The 19095-nt window shown below is 41.1% G+C and overlaps 1 protein-coding gene across 2 annotated transcripts in view; it reads left to right on the top strand.

The window, feature by feature from the left end:
• rnf152 (ring finger protein 152) overlaps positions 1-18839 on the top strand; it is a 62256-nt gene extending 43417 nt beyond the window's left edge. For both annotated transcript variants that reach the window (XM_006799196.3, XM_006799198.2), the window contains one exon: positions 13966-18839. In XM_006799196.3, the coding sequence (XP_006799259.1) occupies positions 14106-14738 (633 nt within the window). In that variant the 5' untranslated portion in view covers positions 13966-14105 and the 3' untranslated portion in view covers positions 14739-18839. The remainder of the gene's footprint in view (positions 1-13965) is intronic.
• Positions 18840-19095: the final 256 nt, after the last annotated feature.

The raw sequence follows: 19095 nt of genomic DNA, 5'->3' as shown, positions 1-19095 counted from the left end.
AATTCTAACTGGCTTTTATAGCTGATTTTAAGTTTGCAGTCAGACTTTGTTTTTGTACCTGGAGAGAGGTACTGGATGAGGTCGGTTCTCACCAGGTAACCTCCCAGCATTGCGGGAGTTGATGTGACGGACAGTGCTGCACAGGCAGACCTATGCTGGTGGAGGGAATCCATCCAGCAGCTCTGACTCTCTCTGGCTTCTCAAGCTGGAAATTGCCATAATGTATCCTGCAGTGGTCGGCTGCACAGGCCTCTTTCAGACGCTCCATCTGCTCTGCTGACACACATATACACAGTGCAACACTATCACATTATGTGTGATGCACAGAAAGAAACGCGCAGATACAACAGTGTCAGCTAATATGTGCACGTAATATATGCTTAGATACGCAGAGGAAAACGGTACGATTACTAATGTGGACTCAGGTTTGGTTAAGCTGCTGTTGTAAAGAAGCATTAGGGAAGCAGCAGTTTGCACTTTGATCACAGCGAGAAGCTTAGAAACAAACTCAGCTTGGAGTCGTTCTTCCCAATTCTGGGGCAGAAATTCTTCTGTCTTCAGTAACTCGTTATCTTTGGTTCACCAAGCACACAGCATCTCTACTTTCTTTTCTGCACCCTCTACTGTATCTGTCTTTACTGTTGAAAGCAGCACAGTAACCCAGCAGCTAGCTGGCATTACCCATCATGCATTGTGACAGTGTGTGTGTCATTGTGTTTGGTCTGTTCAATAGGCTTAGCTGCAGATTTGTAATTCTTCTTTTGCATGAATGTTTATCAATTAGTGCAGCGGTCCCCAACCCCCGGGCCTCGGACCAGCACCGGTCCGTGAGTCGTTTGGTACCGGGCCGCGAGAGTTGAGGCTCAGGTGTGAAATGTTTCGTTTTCAGGGTTTTTATCGGTTTTCAGCGTTATTTTGTTATCGTTTTTATCGTTAACTCTGTTTTCCTGGGTCTTTTCACGTGTGTTATGAATAAATCTTCTTTTTTTCGGTACCGGTACTAGTTTTATTTTGTTGTATTTATCCGCGACACCTTAAAGGCCGGTCCATGAAAATATTGTCGGGCATAAACCGGTCCATGGTGCCAAAACGGTTGGGGACCGCTGATTTAGTGTAACAAGAAAAACAAACCTTCCCCATGTTCTTTTCGGTGATACTAGTGACCAATAATAAAATGTGCCGGTGACATTTTAAAAGCCATAGTTTATATCTTTTCTGTTCACCAGTACTCCAAAACCTAAAATCCCACATGTACTGATTCCAATGTTCAAGAGTAAGGCTGATGCAGAGCTGTAGCTACTACAGAGCAATAAAGCTGATGAGCCATGAAGCTATGGGAAAGAGTTGTTGAAGCTAAGTTAAGAGGAGAGGTGATGATCAGCGAGCAGCACTACTGATGTTTCCTTTAAGGGTGTTGATGGAGAAGTGTAGAGAGGTCAGAAGGAGTTTCATGGTGTTATTGTGGCTTTAGAGAAAGCATATGATAAACTACCAAGAGAGGAACTGTGGCACACCATAACGAAGCCAGGAGAGGCAGAGAGGTAAGCGAGGGTGGTACAGGACAGCTGTGATGTTTGTGATAGGAGTGAGAGATGTGTTCAAGGTGGGGGTGGGATTACATCACAGATCTGAGCACTTTTTTGTTTGCAGTGGTGGTGGACAGACTGCTAGATGAGGCTGGCCGGGAGTCTCCGTGGACATGATGTTTACAGATAATATTGATCTGTAGTAAGGGTGGGGAGCAGGTGGAAGAGAGCCTGGAGAGGTGGAGGTATGCTGTAGAAAGAAGAGGAATGAGTGTCAGTAGAAGCTTGAAAGAATACATGCGTATGAATGAGAGGGAGACGGGTATAAGAAGCAAATAGAGTAAGGTGGATAAAATTTGCATACAAGAAACAGTGAAGAGAGGCAAAGAACAGAGTGCCGGCAGGGTGGAGTGGGTGGAGATGAAAGAATGAAAGGAAACATTTACAAGAGAAGTCCTGCAAGTAAGTCCTGCTATTATCTAAGATTCGGAGACTGTAGCATGGACAAGACAGGAGGCCAAACTGAAGATGATAAAATTTTTATTGTGGTTTCCATTGAGTGGAATAGACAGGATAAACAAGAAGCACATCAGCTCAGGTTAAGCAGTTTAGAGACAAAGTTAGAGAGGAAAGAGTTTGGACAAGTGCACAAGAGGGATCGTGGATGCATTGAACAAAGGATGTTGAAAATAGAGGTTCCTGGCAGGAGTAAAAGTGGAAGACCACAGAAAAGGTTTATGGATGTAGTGAAGGAGGACATGCAGACAGTTGTTGAGGCAGCTGTGGTGACCGCTAAAAGGAATAGCAAAAAGAAGATGAATGAAATTATACCACACAGGACTGTACACTAGAATCAAAAACTGGTCCTCATTCTGTACTCTACTCTTGAGCCCACACTCACATATATACTGTAAAATGTAACGTCTCAAGGACAGCCTGTTCTTTGCCCTTCTCGCCTGTGCAGTTAACATGAAATGTATATGAAAAATGGGCTGCAGTTTAACGAAATTGATGAGTTTTGGATTAAAACACACGCACATATGCGCGCACACACAGCTGCCTGAGCCTTAACCCCAGCAGCTCCTGCTTGACCACTTCACCTTCAGTTAAATGTACTCTGGAGGAGAAGTGTTGAGACCCATCCAGACTCGTGATGTGTGGGAGAGAAAATCGACACAGCAGCTTTATGCAAACGCTGCCTCAGCACAATGCCTGCAGTCCTGACACACAGCAGAGGAGAGCACGTTTGATTTGGCATGTTTATTCGCACTGTAACATTTATGTCGTTGCAAAGAGCCTGCAGCTGAAAACATGAATGTTGATGGAAAGATTAAAAAAATTGGAATACATTAGTGACGATTAGCTGCAGTAAAACCAACACTTTATCCCCATTTGTCTGTCATGTCACGGAATACATTAAAGCGGTGATGTTGGCACTCTGCAGCTATGCTGGTCAGTTTATTTGACACTGAAGGCGACACAGGTGAAAAAAGCAAAGTGGGGTGGAGGTGAGCGATGAGTTCCAGCAGTGAGCTACATCAGCGTCTGTCTGTGTTATTAAAAGCAAATCTGGATGCAGTTGTGGACGAATAAGTGGGTTAACTGGATGAAACTGGTTTTTCACAGGTTGAATTGATCGTTTTTTAACAATGGTAGCAGGGCCACAGCACAGATTTCCACACTAATTTTCACACTAATCAGTAGTAACCTATTGCAGTGACCCTGGAGGCAACACTGCCATTTCATAGATGTTTGCCGGGGAGAACGCAGGTGCTTCAGCTCTTTGATGTTGGTTTGAGTTGTTTGTTCATGATAGAGGATCAGAAGCGAATTTATTGTTAGGAAGCTGCTGCAGAAATAAGTTTTCAGTGTATTTTTGCAGCAGAAATACGCTTATTTGAAACTCTTCAAATAAGTGTCTTTAATCCTGTCTTCCTTCTCTCACCCCAACCGGTTGCAGCAGATGGCCCCGCCCCTCGCTGAGCCTGGTTCTGCTGGAGGTTTCTTCTTGTTAAAAGGGCAACACGTTCTCACTCCCAAAGCGTAACATTTTAGGCTAGGTGACAAATCGTCAACATATTACGTTTTCGGCTACCCACCACGTTCCTACCTCAGAAAAATGAGGAAATATGAGAACCGTATGGACTCAATCTACACCTGTTCACTCTTTTTCTTCAAATCGCTTAGAAACACGCTATTTAACATAATTAAAGTCATGGTTAAGGTCAGGAAAAAGGTTATGGTTAGGGCTAGGGATAAGGTTAGGTTTAGGGCTGGAATACAGGGCTGGAACGTCTATTACCGCGGGAGCGTCATTGCACTGGATTTCGGCCATAACCCGCCACGTACCATAAGAACGCCGAAGGTCTCCTTTCGCGTTCCTCAGGAACGCCGCGGGATGTGACAAAACGTCGGCATGTTACGCCTCGGGAGTGAGAACGGGCTGAAAAGGGAGTTTTTCCTTCCCACTGTTGCCAAAGTGATTGCTCATAGGGGGTCATATGATTGTTGGGTTTTTCTCTGTATCTATGAAACGCCTTGAGGCGAATTTTGGCGCTAAATAAATAAAATTGAATTGAATTGAATTTTCCAGATTGTTCTGAGTAAACTGACGAGTTACATTCACCGGCAACGTTATGAAGGACACCTCCTCATTGATGCAAATATGTGATTGGCAGCAATTTAGCATGCAGATGTGGTTGAGAAGTACTGGTGTGAGTATTTCAGCAACTGTTGATCTGCTGGGATTTTCCCACACAACTAAGGTTTTCAAAAAATGATCCACAAAAGAGAAAATATCCAGTGCGTGTTGTTTCTCTGGGTGAAAATGTGTTGTTGATGTCAGAGGTCAGCAGAGAACGGCCAGACTGCTTTGAGCAGATAGGAAGGCAACAGTAGCTCAAACAACCATTTATTACACCCAACGTATCCAGAAGAACATCAATAAATGCACAACAAATCAAAGCTTGAAGCTACAGCAGCAGAAAACTACACTGCATGGCACTCCTGTCAGCTAAGAACAGGAAACTGAGTCTATAATTCAAACAGGCTCACCCACACGGGACAGCAGAGGATTAAAGACACACTGTCTGGTCTGTTGAGTCTCTGCTGAAACACGGTGGTAACATGATGGTAGGCTCAGAATGTGGCTTAAGTAACATGGAAGCATGAATCCATCCTGCCTTGTTTCAACAGTTCAGGCTGCTGCTGGTGATGGTGGTGTAATGGTGTGGAGGATATTTTCAGATTGTTTAAATTCTGGCCTCTTATCAGATTTATTATCTTTATAAAGTCTGTCAAATTGTCAAAGACCTAATTTGGAAGCAGTGACATGTGAGAAAATCATAAGTCATGATCAGCTGTTCTCATAAAGATTATGACGGCCAAATACAACAATTTATTGGACACTGTTGTGTTCAATATGACATAAATTAGCTTAATTTTCATTTCGAGTGCTTTAATTTTTTCATTTTTAGACTTTTAGATACATGAAACCGTGTCCAGTCCACCTGACAGTAATGTTTGTGGTTTTATTTGTTCAAAGTAAAAAGAAAAATTAAAAATAGATCAGTTTCTGATTGCGGTCTAATTTTTTCCAACCTCAATCTGGGCAAATCTGGTTGAAATCTGACAAAAACATTGAGCTGACAGCATTGATTTAATCGTTTTTTTGTTTGTTTGTTTTTTTAAATGTCATTTTGTTAGTGTAGAAAAACACTTCAGTTCCTAAGAGATCTGGTTAGCAGTGACATAGGATCCTTTAGACACATGAACACAAAGTTTGTGTGTCAGTTTGTTAGTTGTTGGCTCTTGTGGGTCGAGGTGTTGCATTTGTTTCGACCTCACCTGAGTTTTATTGTCTGTAGTATTTTAAAAAACCAAATATGCCAAAACAAACTATCAACCCTTTTAGTAATGTCCTTTGTCATCTGCTCTTTCGTCTCCCTCGAGCTCACACTGTACATCATCAGCTCACTGACATTTCATGGGTGCAAACCGCCGGATTAGCAAAGCTCGGATGATCTGATATCCTGGTGTTGGTGTTGTTCCCAGATCATCATGAAAATGTTGTTCCAGGTTCAACATTGCAAGTGACCAATCACATTGTTGTGACGTTATTCTTTTGCGCACCAACCCATTCATGCATTTATGAAATTCCAATGTTGCAAGGACAATATCAATTCTGCTTAGCGTTTATTAAAGGGTTAGGGTCAGGGTTAGGGTCCGTTGATCGGCGGACAAAGGCGGTTTCTCGCAGCTTAAGTACAGTTTTTTGTTTTACGCCGGTTTTTCCCGAAGTCGCAAAAGTATGACATCACAACATTCTGATTGGTCACTTGCAATGTTGATCCTGGAACAACCTTTAGTATGATGATCTGGGAACAACACCAACACGAGGATATCAGATCGTGCAGCAAAGCTCTCCCCAACGCTGCTTCCAGCTTCTTTATTATGTCGGCCATGTGGAGCTGTGGCTGTTGTGGTTATTTTTAACTCCTGTCTGCGAGAAGGAACACTTTTTCTGTCCTCCTCCTCATTTGTGTGCGGAGGCCCCGTGGGGAGGGGTTGTTTTCTGTTGGTCACTCCCAGAGGACCGCGGGCGCGATGGGCCTATGGAGGCTGCCGCTCGGTCACTCTGCATCGTTACTAAATCGGACATCATTCCCTCCTCCCACGCTGTAAACTTTCCTTCAAACGAACCGTCTCCAGGTGCGCTTCAGTCTCAGGTTGCTGTTGTTCAACGCTGCTCCTGAAGCCTTTTGTGGAGATTTCGTTGTTGCGTATCCACAGTATGTAGGTGTGACAGTAAGTGGGTCAGCCAGGTTGTCCTGGTTACAGCTCAGTTGAATCGATAAATCATATTGTTAAGTCGCAGCCGCGTTTGGTCCTCCAGCTCCTTGCTGTTATTTCATGACCTCACAACGCTCCTCGAGAGCAGACGAGGACTTTTTTTTCCTTACAGGCTGAGAAAATGATAATAGAGTGTCTGATTCTCTATTATCATCCCTCTCCATTTTCAGGGAACAACAACAACAAAAACAACTAAAATCCAGATTGTGACGATGATGGTGACAGATTTTGGAAAATGATGGCGATTAATCCAAAACATAAATAATCTGTGCTAATTATAGACACTGACTTTATTTAATCCCACAGTGGGGAAATTCACTCATTACCGCAAGGGACAGAATAAAATTAGAGATGTATTCGAAAAATAAAAATATAAAAAAATATAAATAAGAAAAATAGTGTAGCGTACGCAAAATACTATACTATGCACAGACGGATATAATTTACAGAGAAATGCACCGTGGTGGTTGTTGTTGTGTACATAAAGTGCATTGGGAATGATAACGATACACGTGTACTTTTATCCCGTGTAGGTAATTTACGTCTCTTTCTGTTTCTCAGAACTGCAACCGATTCTCTTCTATAATATTAAAACTAAAAAAAAGACTTTAAAGAACTTTCTTTATTCACACAAATGTTAAAAAAAATACAAAGTTACATAATCCTCAATTTGAGATAAAAGTATACAAATTCATACCTCTAAATATCTAAATGGTGCTGCAGGCAATGTGAAAGATAAACAAAGCTTTCAGGTCTGCAAAGTTAAGCTAACAGAGAAGAATGTTAAACCTGCACTCTGTTAAAGGCCACTAGGGGGCAATACTTGTGGTTGCAAAAAGGTCTGTGGGAAAAGAGCCTTCGGCTGACCTCTGTGAACACTTTAAAGAGGAGTTTGTGGGCTCTGTCACAAACAGAGGTTGCTCTGTGCTGTATCCAATCCCGAGTGTCCCCTTCTGCCCACTCCCCGGTTGGACTATGCTCACACTCCGCTGAACGATCCGAGCGTGAGCACACATCAGTTCGTCTCTGCTTTTTCCATGGAAACACTCACTCCTGCAGTTACAATTGCAATTTGGTTTAAAGCTTTAAAGCTAGCTACACAATCTGAAGAACGACATTTTTATCACTAAAGAGAACAAAGAGATGGGCTAAATCGCACATCCTGATTGGGCTAGACCAACGGACTGAGTCGTTTGGTACCGGGCCGCGAGAGCTGAGGCTCGGGTGTGAAATTGATGGTTTTCAGGGTTTTTATCGTTTTTTAGCTTTATTTTTTTTTTTAAATAATTTTTATAGTTAATTCAGTTTCCCTGGGTCTTTTCCTGTGTGTTATAAATAAATCTTTTTTTGGTACCGGTACTGGTTTTATTTTGTTGTATCTGCGATACCTTAAAAGCCGGTCTGTGAACATATTGTCAGGCATAAACCAATCTGTGGCGCAAAAAAGGTTGGGGACCGCTGGGCTAGACCCAACACCATCAGGGTAGATGCCAACTGCAGTCACCCCTTAGCCCAAGTGGAGCCAATGTCCTCCTGAGTCATCTAGTTTTTGCAACCAGATGCACTTAACAGTGTTTGTACCAATGTATTAAATTACATTTTTTAGCCCTTCTCAGGCTTCATATCTTACACAGCTACAGAAAGAATGCTTTAATTAACATTTGAACTACACTCTGAACACAAACACACCAGAAGTCAATAATTACTACAGCAGTTCATGGCGGTCTGTTACTGTCTAACCCTTAAAAAACACAAACATTGTTTATATGTGGATCTGTAACGTGGCTTCGAGGTCTAAACACAGTATAACAACACAAGGAAATTAATGAAGCGTGGGAGTGTGTGGAAGTTTCTATAGTCAAAATATGTTATTCTTCTTCTTATTATTATATTATTAAATTAAACAAGTGTGTGAGCAAAAAGTAAAAGGCACCAGTGAAAACTAGTAAAGTTTAGTATAAATGCAATAAATAAGGCTCATTGTTTGCATTAATAGATTTAATGATTTATTGTAGATCGTATAAATGACTGCAGGAACCACCAACCACTGACCTTTCACACACTGTGGTTGGCCAGTATTGGACTCAAAAACCACAATAGTTACAGGTTGTGTCGATGCAACATTTCCTGAGAGTTAAATTTCCAGAGGGAGTGATGTCAGGTTACATCGAAGGGTTTCGGAGTGGGTTTGTGGTTATGACTGACTCAACTGTACAGCACAGGCTATTCATTCAAACCTGCTATCGTATTGGTCTTTTTGACAATTTGATTAAACTAAAACAAAGTGCACTTTTCTTATTTTACAAGTCTATGCTGTATTTTTATATCACGTGGCTTTATTTTCATCAATGGCGTCGACAAAATGCATAGAAAGGAAAAAGGCCAAAGGGAGGAGAGCGAAAAAGTCACTTGGAAAGTGAAAATCCTGAACTGATGTAAAGCAGAGGAGGAAAGGATTTGCAGTCAGAAGGGAAGAAAAGAGGGAGAGCGACTGGGTGTATGGGAATATTGAGCCACAAAGCATTTATGTCAGATCAAAGCTAATCCTTATCTTTGGGAGAAGGATTCAGTAATACCCTGAGCTGTCTTCCCCCCCCCCCCCCTCAAGGGCAGGTTTCTGTCTCTGCTCTTCTTGCTCACTTTTCCATGGAAGTAGGGGAAATTTTCTGCACCTTTTCCCAGCTTTCACTCAGTGTGGAGAAACTGGGTCAGCTGGGGAGTGCAGAGTGAGGAGGAGGAGGAGGAATTGAGGGTCTAGCCTCCAGACTCAGCTGGAGAGGGAGTTTTGCCTCAGGGGGTGCTGGTGCTGGTGCTGAAGGCAGGAGAGGGAGGCGGGGCGGCCGAGTGGAGGATGCTGACGACAGACACTAGAGATGCTCCACGACAGGACTCATCATAACTTTCTGAAGGAAAGTGCAACATTGTACCAACATACTTGGACTTGCCTAATAAAGCTGCAATATTATTATTTAGTCAAATGATCATTAATACATCACCTTCTGGGTTTTAGCCTCTGAAAAGCCCAGCCTGATGCTTTCAAGAACTTTGCAATTAAAACATTACATGTAATATATATCACATGTTCATGTGTTAGAGTTATTGGTCTTTTTCCAGCTTGCTTTGTATCCCATTTTCTTAGTTTTACTTTGGTTTCACTTTCTCGCTTTACAGACCAATTGGTGACCCCATTCAAATTCAAATTCAAATTCAAATTTTTATTTGTCACATACAGTCATACACAGTACGATATGCAGTGAAATGCTTAGACAACTGCTCGTGACCTAAAGAAAAAAGAAAAGGCTATGAATAAGATAGGAAATAAATATGAAAATAAAAAAGGGTAAATTTAACCAGGAAGGAATAAAATAAAATATAAAAATTAAGTTAAGAATGAGATAACTGTACAACACAAATTAGAATGAAGGGTAAATTTAACTGGGAAAGAATAAGATAAAATATATAAATTAAAGTTGAAAATAAAATAACTGTACAACAAAATACACAATACACAGTATAGAAATATATAAGAATGTATGAAGAAATATAAATATAAATATATATATATATATACACACAATAACAGCAGCTGTACAAATATTAACTGGAAATGAGGAATATAACGTCCAGTGTTGTGCAATCCACATTATATAGTGTCTTGTGCAGTGCAAATATGCTTAAAGTGGTTGAAGTGATGAAGTGTAATGGTAACCTCCACATGCTAGGATATCAAATGCAATCCTTGACTGGTTGGTGAATGGTTGCTTGCTGCAATTAGGTGAAATCAGTAGTAAAGAGTGTGCAGCAAAAAACGTCGCTAACATTGCTGCAGTCACCTGTTGTTTGCATGTAAAGCTTGCCGACTAGTTGCTGAGTGGTAGCGAAACTGAAAAAAGTGCAGAACATTCACCTTCAAAATATCTGCGCATGGAATTCACCATCTTCTATCAAATTGCTATAGTGGTGAATCCCTAAAAATTAAAGCTAAATAGAATCAGTAATCATATTCAGAAAAGAGCTTAACGGTCTTGCAAATCTGGGAAGGGTTTTGTTGCTTCTTTATTCTGGAAAGCGTTCGTTTAGGTGGCTCAGCCCTCTGATCAGGATTCCTCTTGCATGCGTCCCTAAGGAGGTGTTCTGGTTAGGGCAATTTGGAGGAAACCCCAGGGCGAACCTTGAATACACTGGAGGGATTAGGCTTCCCATCTGGCTATGCAGGATCCCTCAGGAAGAGCTGCAGGATGTGATTATGCATGAGGGTGCCTAGGCTACCGCTTTCTTACAGCATATATTGATGACTCAGTCAGTGAAATTATTTAAAACAGACCAGCCTGTCCTTTTTTTCGTTGTGGTTGTTATTTAACGCCACTCAAGGTCGAATGTGATCATCTTTTTTCACTCAAGTGAAGCAAACTAAAAGAAGACTGAATATAGCGCTCCAAGCACGCTTAGTGTGAACTCATTCTTATCTGTCACTGCTACATCAATGTCCCCACAGGGCCAGAGGATGAGTTTAATTGCCTAAGATCTTGTTTTTGATAACAGTGTAAGATGCGCAGTGTTGCAGGGCAATCAGTGGTCACCTTTTTCCCCATTTCTATCAACACTTTATTTTGCTAACCCCCACTCACCCTTTTCGTCCTCGACGTCGGCCCACAGTCACGCCCGGACGGACGCCGACGGCGCCGAGATGGCAGCGTAGAGAAAGATAGATGTACCCTTCCCTCCTCAGCAGTTTTCACACTTGACAATGTGAGCGAGAAAATAAAATATAAAGTCAGCAGGGCCCTGTTTGGTATTCATTGTTTCCTTGGTGCTATTTTGACAGGGTTTAATCATCTGCAAAAGCAAACTATCACAGCTTCCGCATGGATTAACACGGTAGAGACGTGATTATGCAGGAGGAGGAGGAAGAAACTGTTTATGGAGTTTGTGGCCTGAAGGAGAAAAGAATTAGCCGTGGTTAACAAAGATACCGACAACGAGTCTTGTGAACTCGCCTCTTCTGCAGTCCACTGCCGGCTGATGTGTAGAGTGTCTGTTGCATATCACGACTCCTCATCCTTCATGATGCATTGTTGTATTTTGACCACTGCCCTTGTACCTTCCCTTCTTCTAGGCCTCTTATCTGTGCATAAGTCACATCTGTTCCTCTTGCAGACTCATGTTGCATTTAGTGATTTGACATGACTCTTACAGCATCTTTGCAAGTTCTGAAAGCTCCTCTAATACAAAGCAGCCGCCGCACAGCTTGAAGGTCCAATAAGAGCAGCAAACGATGGCATTTGGTTAATTCTCCCTGTGATTTTGTTTTTGCTGCAGTAGCAAGCAGATTGCACAAAACTACTTTGTTTTGTCAACATGAATGCAAAATCCAGAACAGGAGGTGCTCATTAGCTGAACCACAATGCATGCATGGTTTACAGACAATTATGAGATAGGAGGCTGTTAATTTTTAACGGCACGTGGTGCTGTCAAACCTCCTCAAAATCAGATCCAGCAGATTAATACTTTTAAATAGATTAAACAGACATTGAACATTTAGGAAGAAGTTGGATGTTTTTTTATTTATTAGTTAAAGTTGCTTCGATATCTGAAATCATCGGAGCCAATCATATTTAAACATATTTTTAATTAATGGGACAGGAAGTTGTAAACAAGAAAAGTGAAAAGTCCAGTACAGTTCTGCAATACTTTGACCGAGAAACTGAAGAGTAAGCTGATATATAACCGCTTATTGGAGCAATGCATAATCATATACAGCACAGGCATGTGGACGCCATGAAAGATGGCTCTTAGCATTAGCATTAGCTTAGCACACTAATCACATATAAAAGCAATATTTTAACTTCATCCATGAGATTATAATAAGTTTTCAGTGTCAAAAAGTCAGATTTTTGCAAAACTGCTATTTCAAACCTATAGTCCCTATGAAGGTCACATAAAACCCTTCAATACAGGCACACAACAAAGCACTCATTATAAAATACATATTACTGTATTTAATACATATTAAAGTAATACATTTTAAATGCTAACATTTAGGTCATAACATGATATAACTGTTTAGAAAAAGGCCTCGTGCCTTTGCTGTTATTATATCAGGGAAAGGTTCTTGTTTTCCCTGGTAACCAGTAGTTGTTAGGGGAAAAAGTCATTCTGGTCATTGCTGGGTGAAGTTTGCAAAGAAAGCATTACATCAAAAACCTCAGTGTTTGCTGTGGCTGATTGCCAAGGTTGTTTGCAGTCTTTCATGTTTCTCTGAAAATACTAATTAAGCAAATACAGTTTTTAAGTGTGTGTTTCACTAGTGCTTAGAGTAGCTGAATAGTGTTTGTAGCCAAAAACGTGACTCAATCTTCGATTGCAGCCACACGCTAGAAATCAAAGCAATCAGAACGAGGTTTTCTTTTGCCAGCCAGTTGGGAAATACATATTTTTCCTTGGTGACAGGCTGCATGCATGTGGTTGTGTCCAGTCTCCAGTTCTTGGGCCTTATTCACTTGTTCTACATTATCACACGTCCCAAATTACAGACAAGTCATGTGGTTAGTGGTCACATGTCTGCAAATCCTCAATATGGTGCTACATTGGAAACCTCATCGCATTTAGTCACTATCAGATTGCCAGTCACTGACCAGTCAGTCACTGACTAGTCTGTAGGCCTGTGTGACTCTGGGACTGGTCTCTAAATTTGATGTTTAACAGGATCTCAGTTTTTCTAGTGTTGCACTTTGCAGACAGTCTCTGAACAAAAAATCTTTGCCACTTTTGCAACAACTTATTTTTTATAAATACTGGTCTCATGTGTTTATGCTCAGTTATTAGTTTTAAAGTAGATGATAAAGCACTACATGCTTGACTGACAAGTTTCTAGAATATGAGTCTGCTGCACTCTCACAATCAGATCCACTCCTAACTTGTCATTAAAAAAAACTTGATGTCGAACTCCAAAATGCCAAACCTTCAAACCAATAGACACTATCAAGTTGCCATCACTGGTAACCACTTTCTAATTTCTGTACAGGCAAAAATAGCCAGCCTGCACACTCATATTTTACGACAATGAATTGATGTTTTATAAAAAAATGTTGGTGTCTGATGGAAATTTAACCTACTTCCTGTGCTGATTAAAGCTTGGGAACAAGTGAGTCAGTTGACCTTTTAGTTGCTGTTTCAAAAGGTCAAACACACACCGCTCAGCTCAGCAGCACGGTTTCTAAAAGCCGCAGTAATTGCAGGCAAAAGCACCGGTGCAGTCATGAAAGGTTGGGTTTGGGCACAAAAAACAAGACGTTTCTGCATCAGAGAAATGGTAAATATTGGAGCCGATGTTTGAGTATTCAGTGATGAGCAAGCTACCGAGAGATGAGTTTTTGGTGAAAAGACTTTAAGCAAACAGCAGCTGCACTGTGTCCTTTTTCTCTCCAGAGTCAGAAGAGTCTTAGTTCCTGCTGATGCTGCAGACTCTTGATATCAAATGATGAATATCAAAAAGAAGAGATCCTCAGTAGATAGTTCTGCAATGTGCGTACAAAACCTTGAATTCTTATTGATGTTGTTTTTATTCCTTTATTTCTTTCTGTTGCAGATGAAGGGCCATGTTGCCCCCAAAGGGCCGTAATATCACTGTGAAGTCGTGAACGGAACCAGCTCTGCTTCCCCCTGCGTTTCTTCTAGAGCCGATTAAATTGTGTTTTCCCTCTTGTGAAAATACCTTTTTTCCTGGAAATGGAGACTCTTTCCCAGGATTCGATGCTCGAGTGTCAGATCTGCTTTAACTACTACAGCCCCCGACGGCGACCCAAACTCCTGGATTGCCGACACACATGCTGTTCGGTGTGTTTGACCCAAATGCGCAGCAGCCAGAAGGAGATCCGCTGCCCATGGTGTCGTGGCGTCACCAAGCTCCCCCCGGGCCTGTCCGTGTCTCACCTCCCGGATGACCCAGACATCATCACCGTCATCGCCATCCCTCACACCTCTGAGCACACGCCTGTCTTTATTCGCCTCCCCAGCAATGGCTGCTACATGCTTCCCATCGCTAAAGACCGGGCACTGGGCCTGCCAGGGGAGCTGGGATGTCGCTTCTTGCCCGGCAGCCAGCAGAAGGGGGTGACAGTGGTGACTGTGCCCGAGGAGCAGCCACTGGGTCTGGCTATGGGTCTAGACGGTGTAGGTTTGGAGGGAAGTGAAGGAGAGAGGAGGGTTACTGGTCCAGTGGGAGGAGCAGGAAAGGGCTCCACATGGTCTGGAGTGTGCACAGTGATCCTGGTGGCGTGTGTGCTGCTCTTCCTCCTGGGCATCGTGCTGCACAACATGTCCTGCATCTCCAAACGCTTCACTGTTATTTCCTGCGGCTGAGGGAGGCCGCTGCAGACCCCCCTCAGGATTCCCTCCCACCAGCCCTGCCTCTCCTCAGGGTGGGACACTGTTAAGGAGAGGGAACTAAACTCACATCGAGGGCATTAAAGGAAACTACAGTGCAGTGTAGAGAGACGATGATGATGATAAAGAAGAAGAGGGCAGGAAGGAGAGCCACAAACTGCTCTAATGTTGTGGGGTTTTTTTAATCGAAATGGAAATATGCATTTAAATCTTCACTCTCCTCTCATTGGACAGCACTCTGCTGGCGTCGAAACACCCACCTTTCTCCATTCCTTCCATTTTTCCTGAAAGAACGCTTTGGGTATCCCTACAGATACGTTTCTGGCCCGCCGATTTGTTTTTGGCTGGAAGCTGTGCTGACACTCACACTCGCTGTGGTTGGATTGCCCGTTTAGTCTGTGGTTTGTAGAAATGCATCATCATAGAGTTGTTTAGATGAACGCCCGCTCCGAGTGCGATGTCTCCAGCTGGTGCTGCAGTACAGGTAGTCCGGACTTGGCCGCTCACCGTTCCCTCATGTTGCAGGAATTAACTGTGCAGGATTTTCTTCTGCCTCCTCCAGCCTGAATATTCTGGGGAGCTAAAATCAATTTTCTTTTTTTTTTTTGTCAAAAACACAACCTGTGCAGAACAAACTGTTGCTGTGATGATAGTTCCACATAGTTAGTAAAGGCTGCGTTGTCAAAAATATGGATTGTAATGTTCATACATACCAGCTGAAATACAAACACAGGTAGTACAGAGTCGTCTTATTAGGGCTTTAAGAAATAAACAATGTTAAATGAATTGATTGTCATTGGTTCCAGCCTCTCATATATCAGGTTTTTCTGTCTTATATTACTGTACGATAAATACTCTTGTACTTTGGCCTGTTGTTTGCACACAAAAACAATCTAAAGCTGTCACTTAGGATTGCCAATTAACTCATAATTGACAGAGACTTGATATAAGCAATTTAATGAAGAAATTAAGACCTTGAATTGGTATTAATTTAAATGAAAATGATGAGCAGTTGGAGGAATAATTTAGCTTCACTTCAGGCAATTGGATGAGAAGTTCAGCATCACCTTCTTATCTGTCTTGTAGCTAGAGAGAAGGGATATCTTTGCAAGAAAAACACGTTGCACTAACTTGAGAGCATCAGAACTTCTCTTTGTTAGCTAGGCTAACGCTTTCCCCTTGTGTCCGTGTAACTAGCTAGCAGGTTAGCTTTCAAAATAAAGCTCTAAAAAAATAAAACGTTTAAACATCAAGACGTGGCAATATAGAGCTTACCTGTGAGGGTATATTTGTTAACTTTAAAGTTAACTTAATTTTAATAGTTAATGAATATTTAAAATTTACATTTTTCCCCTCAAATTAGCTGATTGGCTAGCTTTCTACATCTCTGCCTGTTTAAAAAAAAAAAATCACAACTTGATATTTTCTATTCATATTTTTTCTTTTTTTTTCATTTGTTCTTCTTTTAAAAAAATAATCAAAACATTTTTCTTTAATTCGAGAACTTTGGATATATTAAAAAATAAATCACATTTTTGAACTTTAAAGCAAGCCAGGCTAGCTGGTGTCCCCATTTGAGCTGAGCTCCAGCTGTGAATGGACAGATACAGTGATGCTGATCCTCTCATCAAATTCTCTGCAAGGAAGCCAACAAGCTCATAAAAATAGTAAAATTTGAGAGTTTTCAAAATTGCAGCATTCTTCTGTTCTATTATTTTCAGTTTTTATGTTTTTGATGTTTATTCATGTGATTGAATTTGTTCATTTGCTTTTTCACCCTGACCCGCCTCATACTGACTCCATCCTCTAAAGCCAGATCCTCCAGGCCTTCGCCAGCAGCCCACATGCCATCTTCCTCCACCTTCTCATCTTCCCCTTAATTCTGAAACTGCTTTGTATATGGGCTGAACTGTAAAACAATGAGTTTATGTATGTGAGTAACAAGTCAGGAGTGGGAGGCCGCTGTAAGGTTACTGTTAATGAGGGCTGTATTGATTTATCTGCTTTTGAATATTTCACTGCAGAGGTGGATGTTTCCAGACTCATTTTATTCCCACTTTTGTATGTTGAGGCAAGCATTTTGTCTGCTTACTGTAAATCAGTAGATGTACAGTACACATAAACAGGGTAAACGCTTTTGTACAGCAGTCTCATCATGTACAGAATGATTGTAATTGTCATTTTTGATCATTTCCTTTTTCTTTGACATATTTTAGCCTCTTTTGTGTGTTTGAGCTTAAATAAACATGAGTTATTCAGGGCGCTCAGATTTGTTTCACCACACCAATGACAAACATGAGAAAAATAATGTTTAATATAATACTCTAGGTTTATTTGAGACACCTAAACTATAAAATGACTTTTACCCTGACAAACAAACTAGAAGAAATATTATTTGATTTATACTCAATATTTATTGGTTTGGATTCATATCAGCGTGATTTTATCGACTGCCGCCAAAGTAAGAATTCCAAACTGTTCAAAGTAAATAAATTTGGAGATTAAATCAAACGTGCTTCAGATATTTTGCCTTTCAGCTCTGCGACACTCTCCTGAAAAGGCGTTCAGGGTGCAGAGGGGGCAGCTGTTTGTTCTGCAGATGCAGGGATAGATGGAGTTAAGTTCAGCCGAAATGGTTTGTGTCGTGCTGGTTGCTATGAAACGGCGCTGAAGGCCCTTTTGAAGTTTCTCAAAGTTGCAATATTTTCCGCTACTAGCACTTTGTGTTCTATATGCTCTAAAGAACTTTCTAATTTCTCAACACTTGGGGTTGAAGTGGTGTTTTGGGGAGAAAGCTTTCTCCAAGATTAAAAAAAAAAGTTGGATTTTATTTATGCCTGTTAGTTGTAGATAATGGCTTATTATTGCTTAATAAACATTAATAAATTGTTATTCATTTCTTAAAATGTCATCATTGCCTTTAAATCATCAAAAAGATCCTCTAATGGACCTTGCAACCCAAAGCCATTATTACTGTTAACATTTAAAAACATCCATATCTCAGTGCCTAATGTAGAATCACAGCATTTCTACTGGGAACTTGAGTCAAAATGTCAGTTTAAAGCATTACAAGTATGTCATGCACAGTTTTATTACCATAATGTGGCATGACTGCTACTTTTAATCCACAAGAGCAATGCTGAAGGGGCCAAGTGGAGGATGTGCTCTTAAAGACCAGCTTAACCCATGTGGGTTTATTCAGCAATGCTTCATAAGGTCAAATATATCTGCTGAAGTTTTTTTTGTATCTATGTCTCAGATATCTGAGGAATCTTTGGGCTTAAAAGAGACAAAAACAAAAAAATATCCAACTCGGCCAACCTGTTGTCAAGTACTACACACTTAGTCCACACTAGATAGTATTTTTGTAGAAGTTTTTGCCAAACAACTTATCTTTGGCTGATGTTCCCACACAGCACAGCCATCCAGTTAAATGGCAGGTTTAATACCAATATCCACCCTAAGGCCTATAAGGACTGACTTCTCACAGTGTTCACCTGTCTGAGGAGTCCTTGAAAACTAAGGTTATTTTTAATTTCTTTAGAGCCAAGAACTTAAAGGACCAACTCGCTCAGTGGAACATCTTATAGGCTTTTGTCTTAAAGAGTGAACAAAGGGAAAACATGGCTGCTTCTCCCATACTTGCTGTTTTTCAGTAACCTTATAGTCAACATCATTGAACTTTGAAATTTAAGCAAGACATACGTGCAGTTTTTTCTGGTGCAGTTGGTGTAGGAACAACAACCAGTCTTCACAAGGCAAGCTAACAGAGGACTGTTACCAACTTTTATGATGAACTTTACATCAAAGTGCACAAACTACCATGTTGCTCTTTCAGTGATGTTGTTTGGTTGACACTGTTGATGCCCCGAATGTGCGTAATGCCCCTCAATATCCATGAATCTGTGATGTGGACATTTGGATTGAGCTGTAATTATGAGTTGGACAGGGTTGAAGAAGGTCAATAACCCAGCAGCAGGCCCAGTTTTGTGCATGGGGGCATTTTTGTTTACTCCAGGAAGTTTACTCAAGTGCACGTTTCTAACTAAACAGTCTGAAACAGACTCTATTATGAGGACCTGACATCTTTATTGGGAGCTGTGCTCAGACCCTGGCACCATTCACCTCAATCGTCATTCAGCTCGTTCACACTGAGCACATGTGACAAACGTGAAAGAGGAGATACCATGGTATGTTATTTCCTTAGGTTGCTTTTTTTTTTTTTTTTTTTTTTTAAGCAATTAAAGTTTACTCTGAAAAACACAAAACAGACCAACTTGAATTGACAGATTGATTTATAAACAATCAATCTGAATAAATATCAAGCATAGAT

This window comes from Neolamprologus brichardi, chromosome 9 (genome assembly GCF_056152115.1).
Source record: "Neolamprologus brichardi isolate AB-2024 chromosome 9, ASM5615211v1, whole genome shotgun sequence".
In the NCBI taxonomy this organism is placed as follows: Eukaryota; Metazoa; Chordata; class Actinopteri; order Cichliformes; family Cichlidae; genus Neolamprologus; species Neolamprologus brichardi.
The sequence above is the reverse complement of the archived record's forward strand: the minus strand, read 5'-3'. Positions and strand labels throughout refer to the sequence as shown.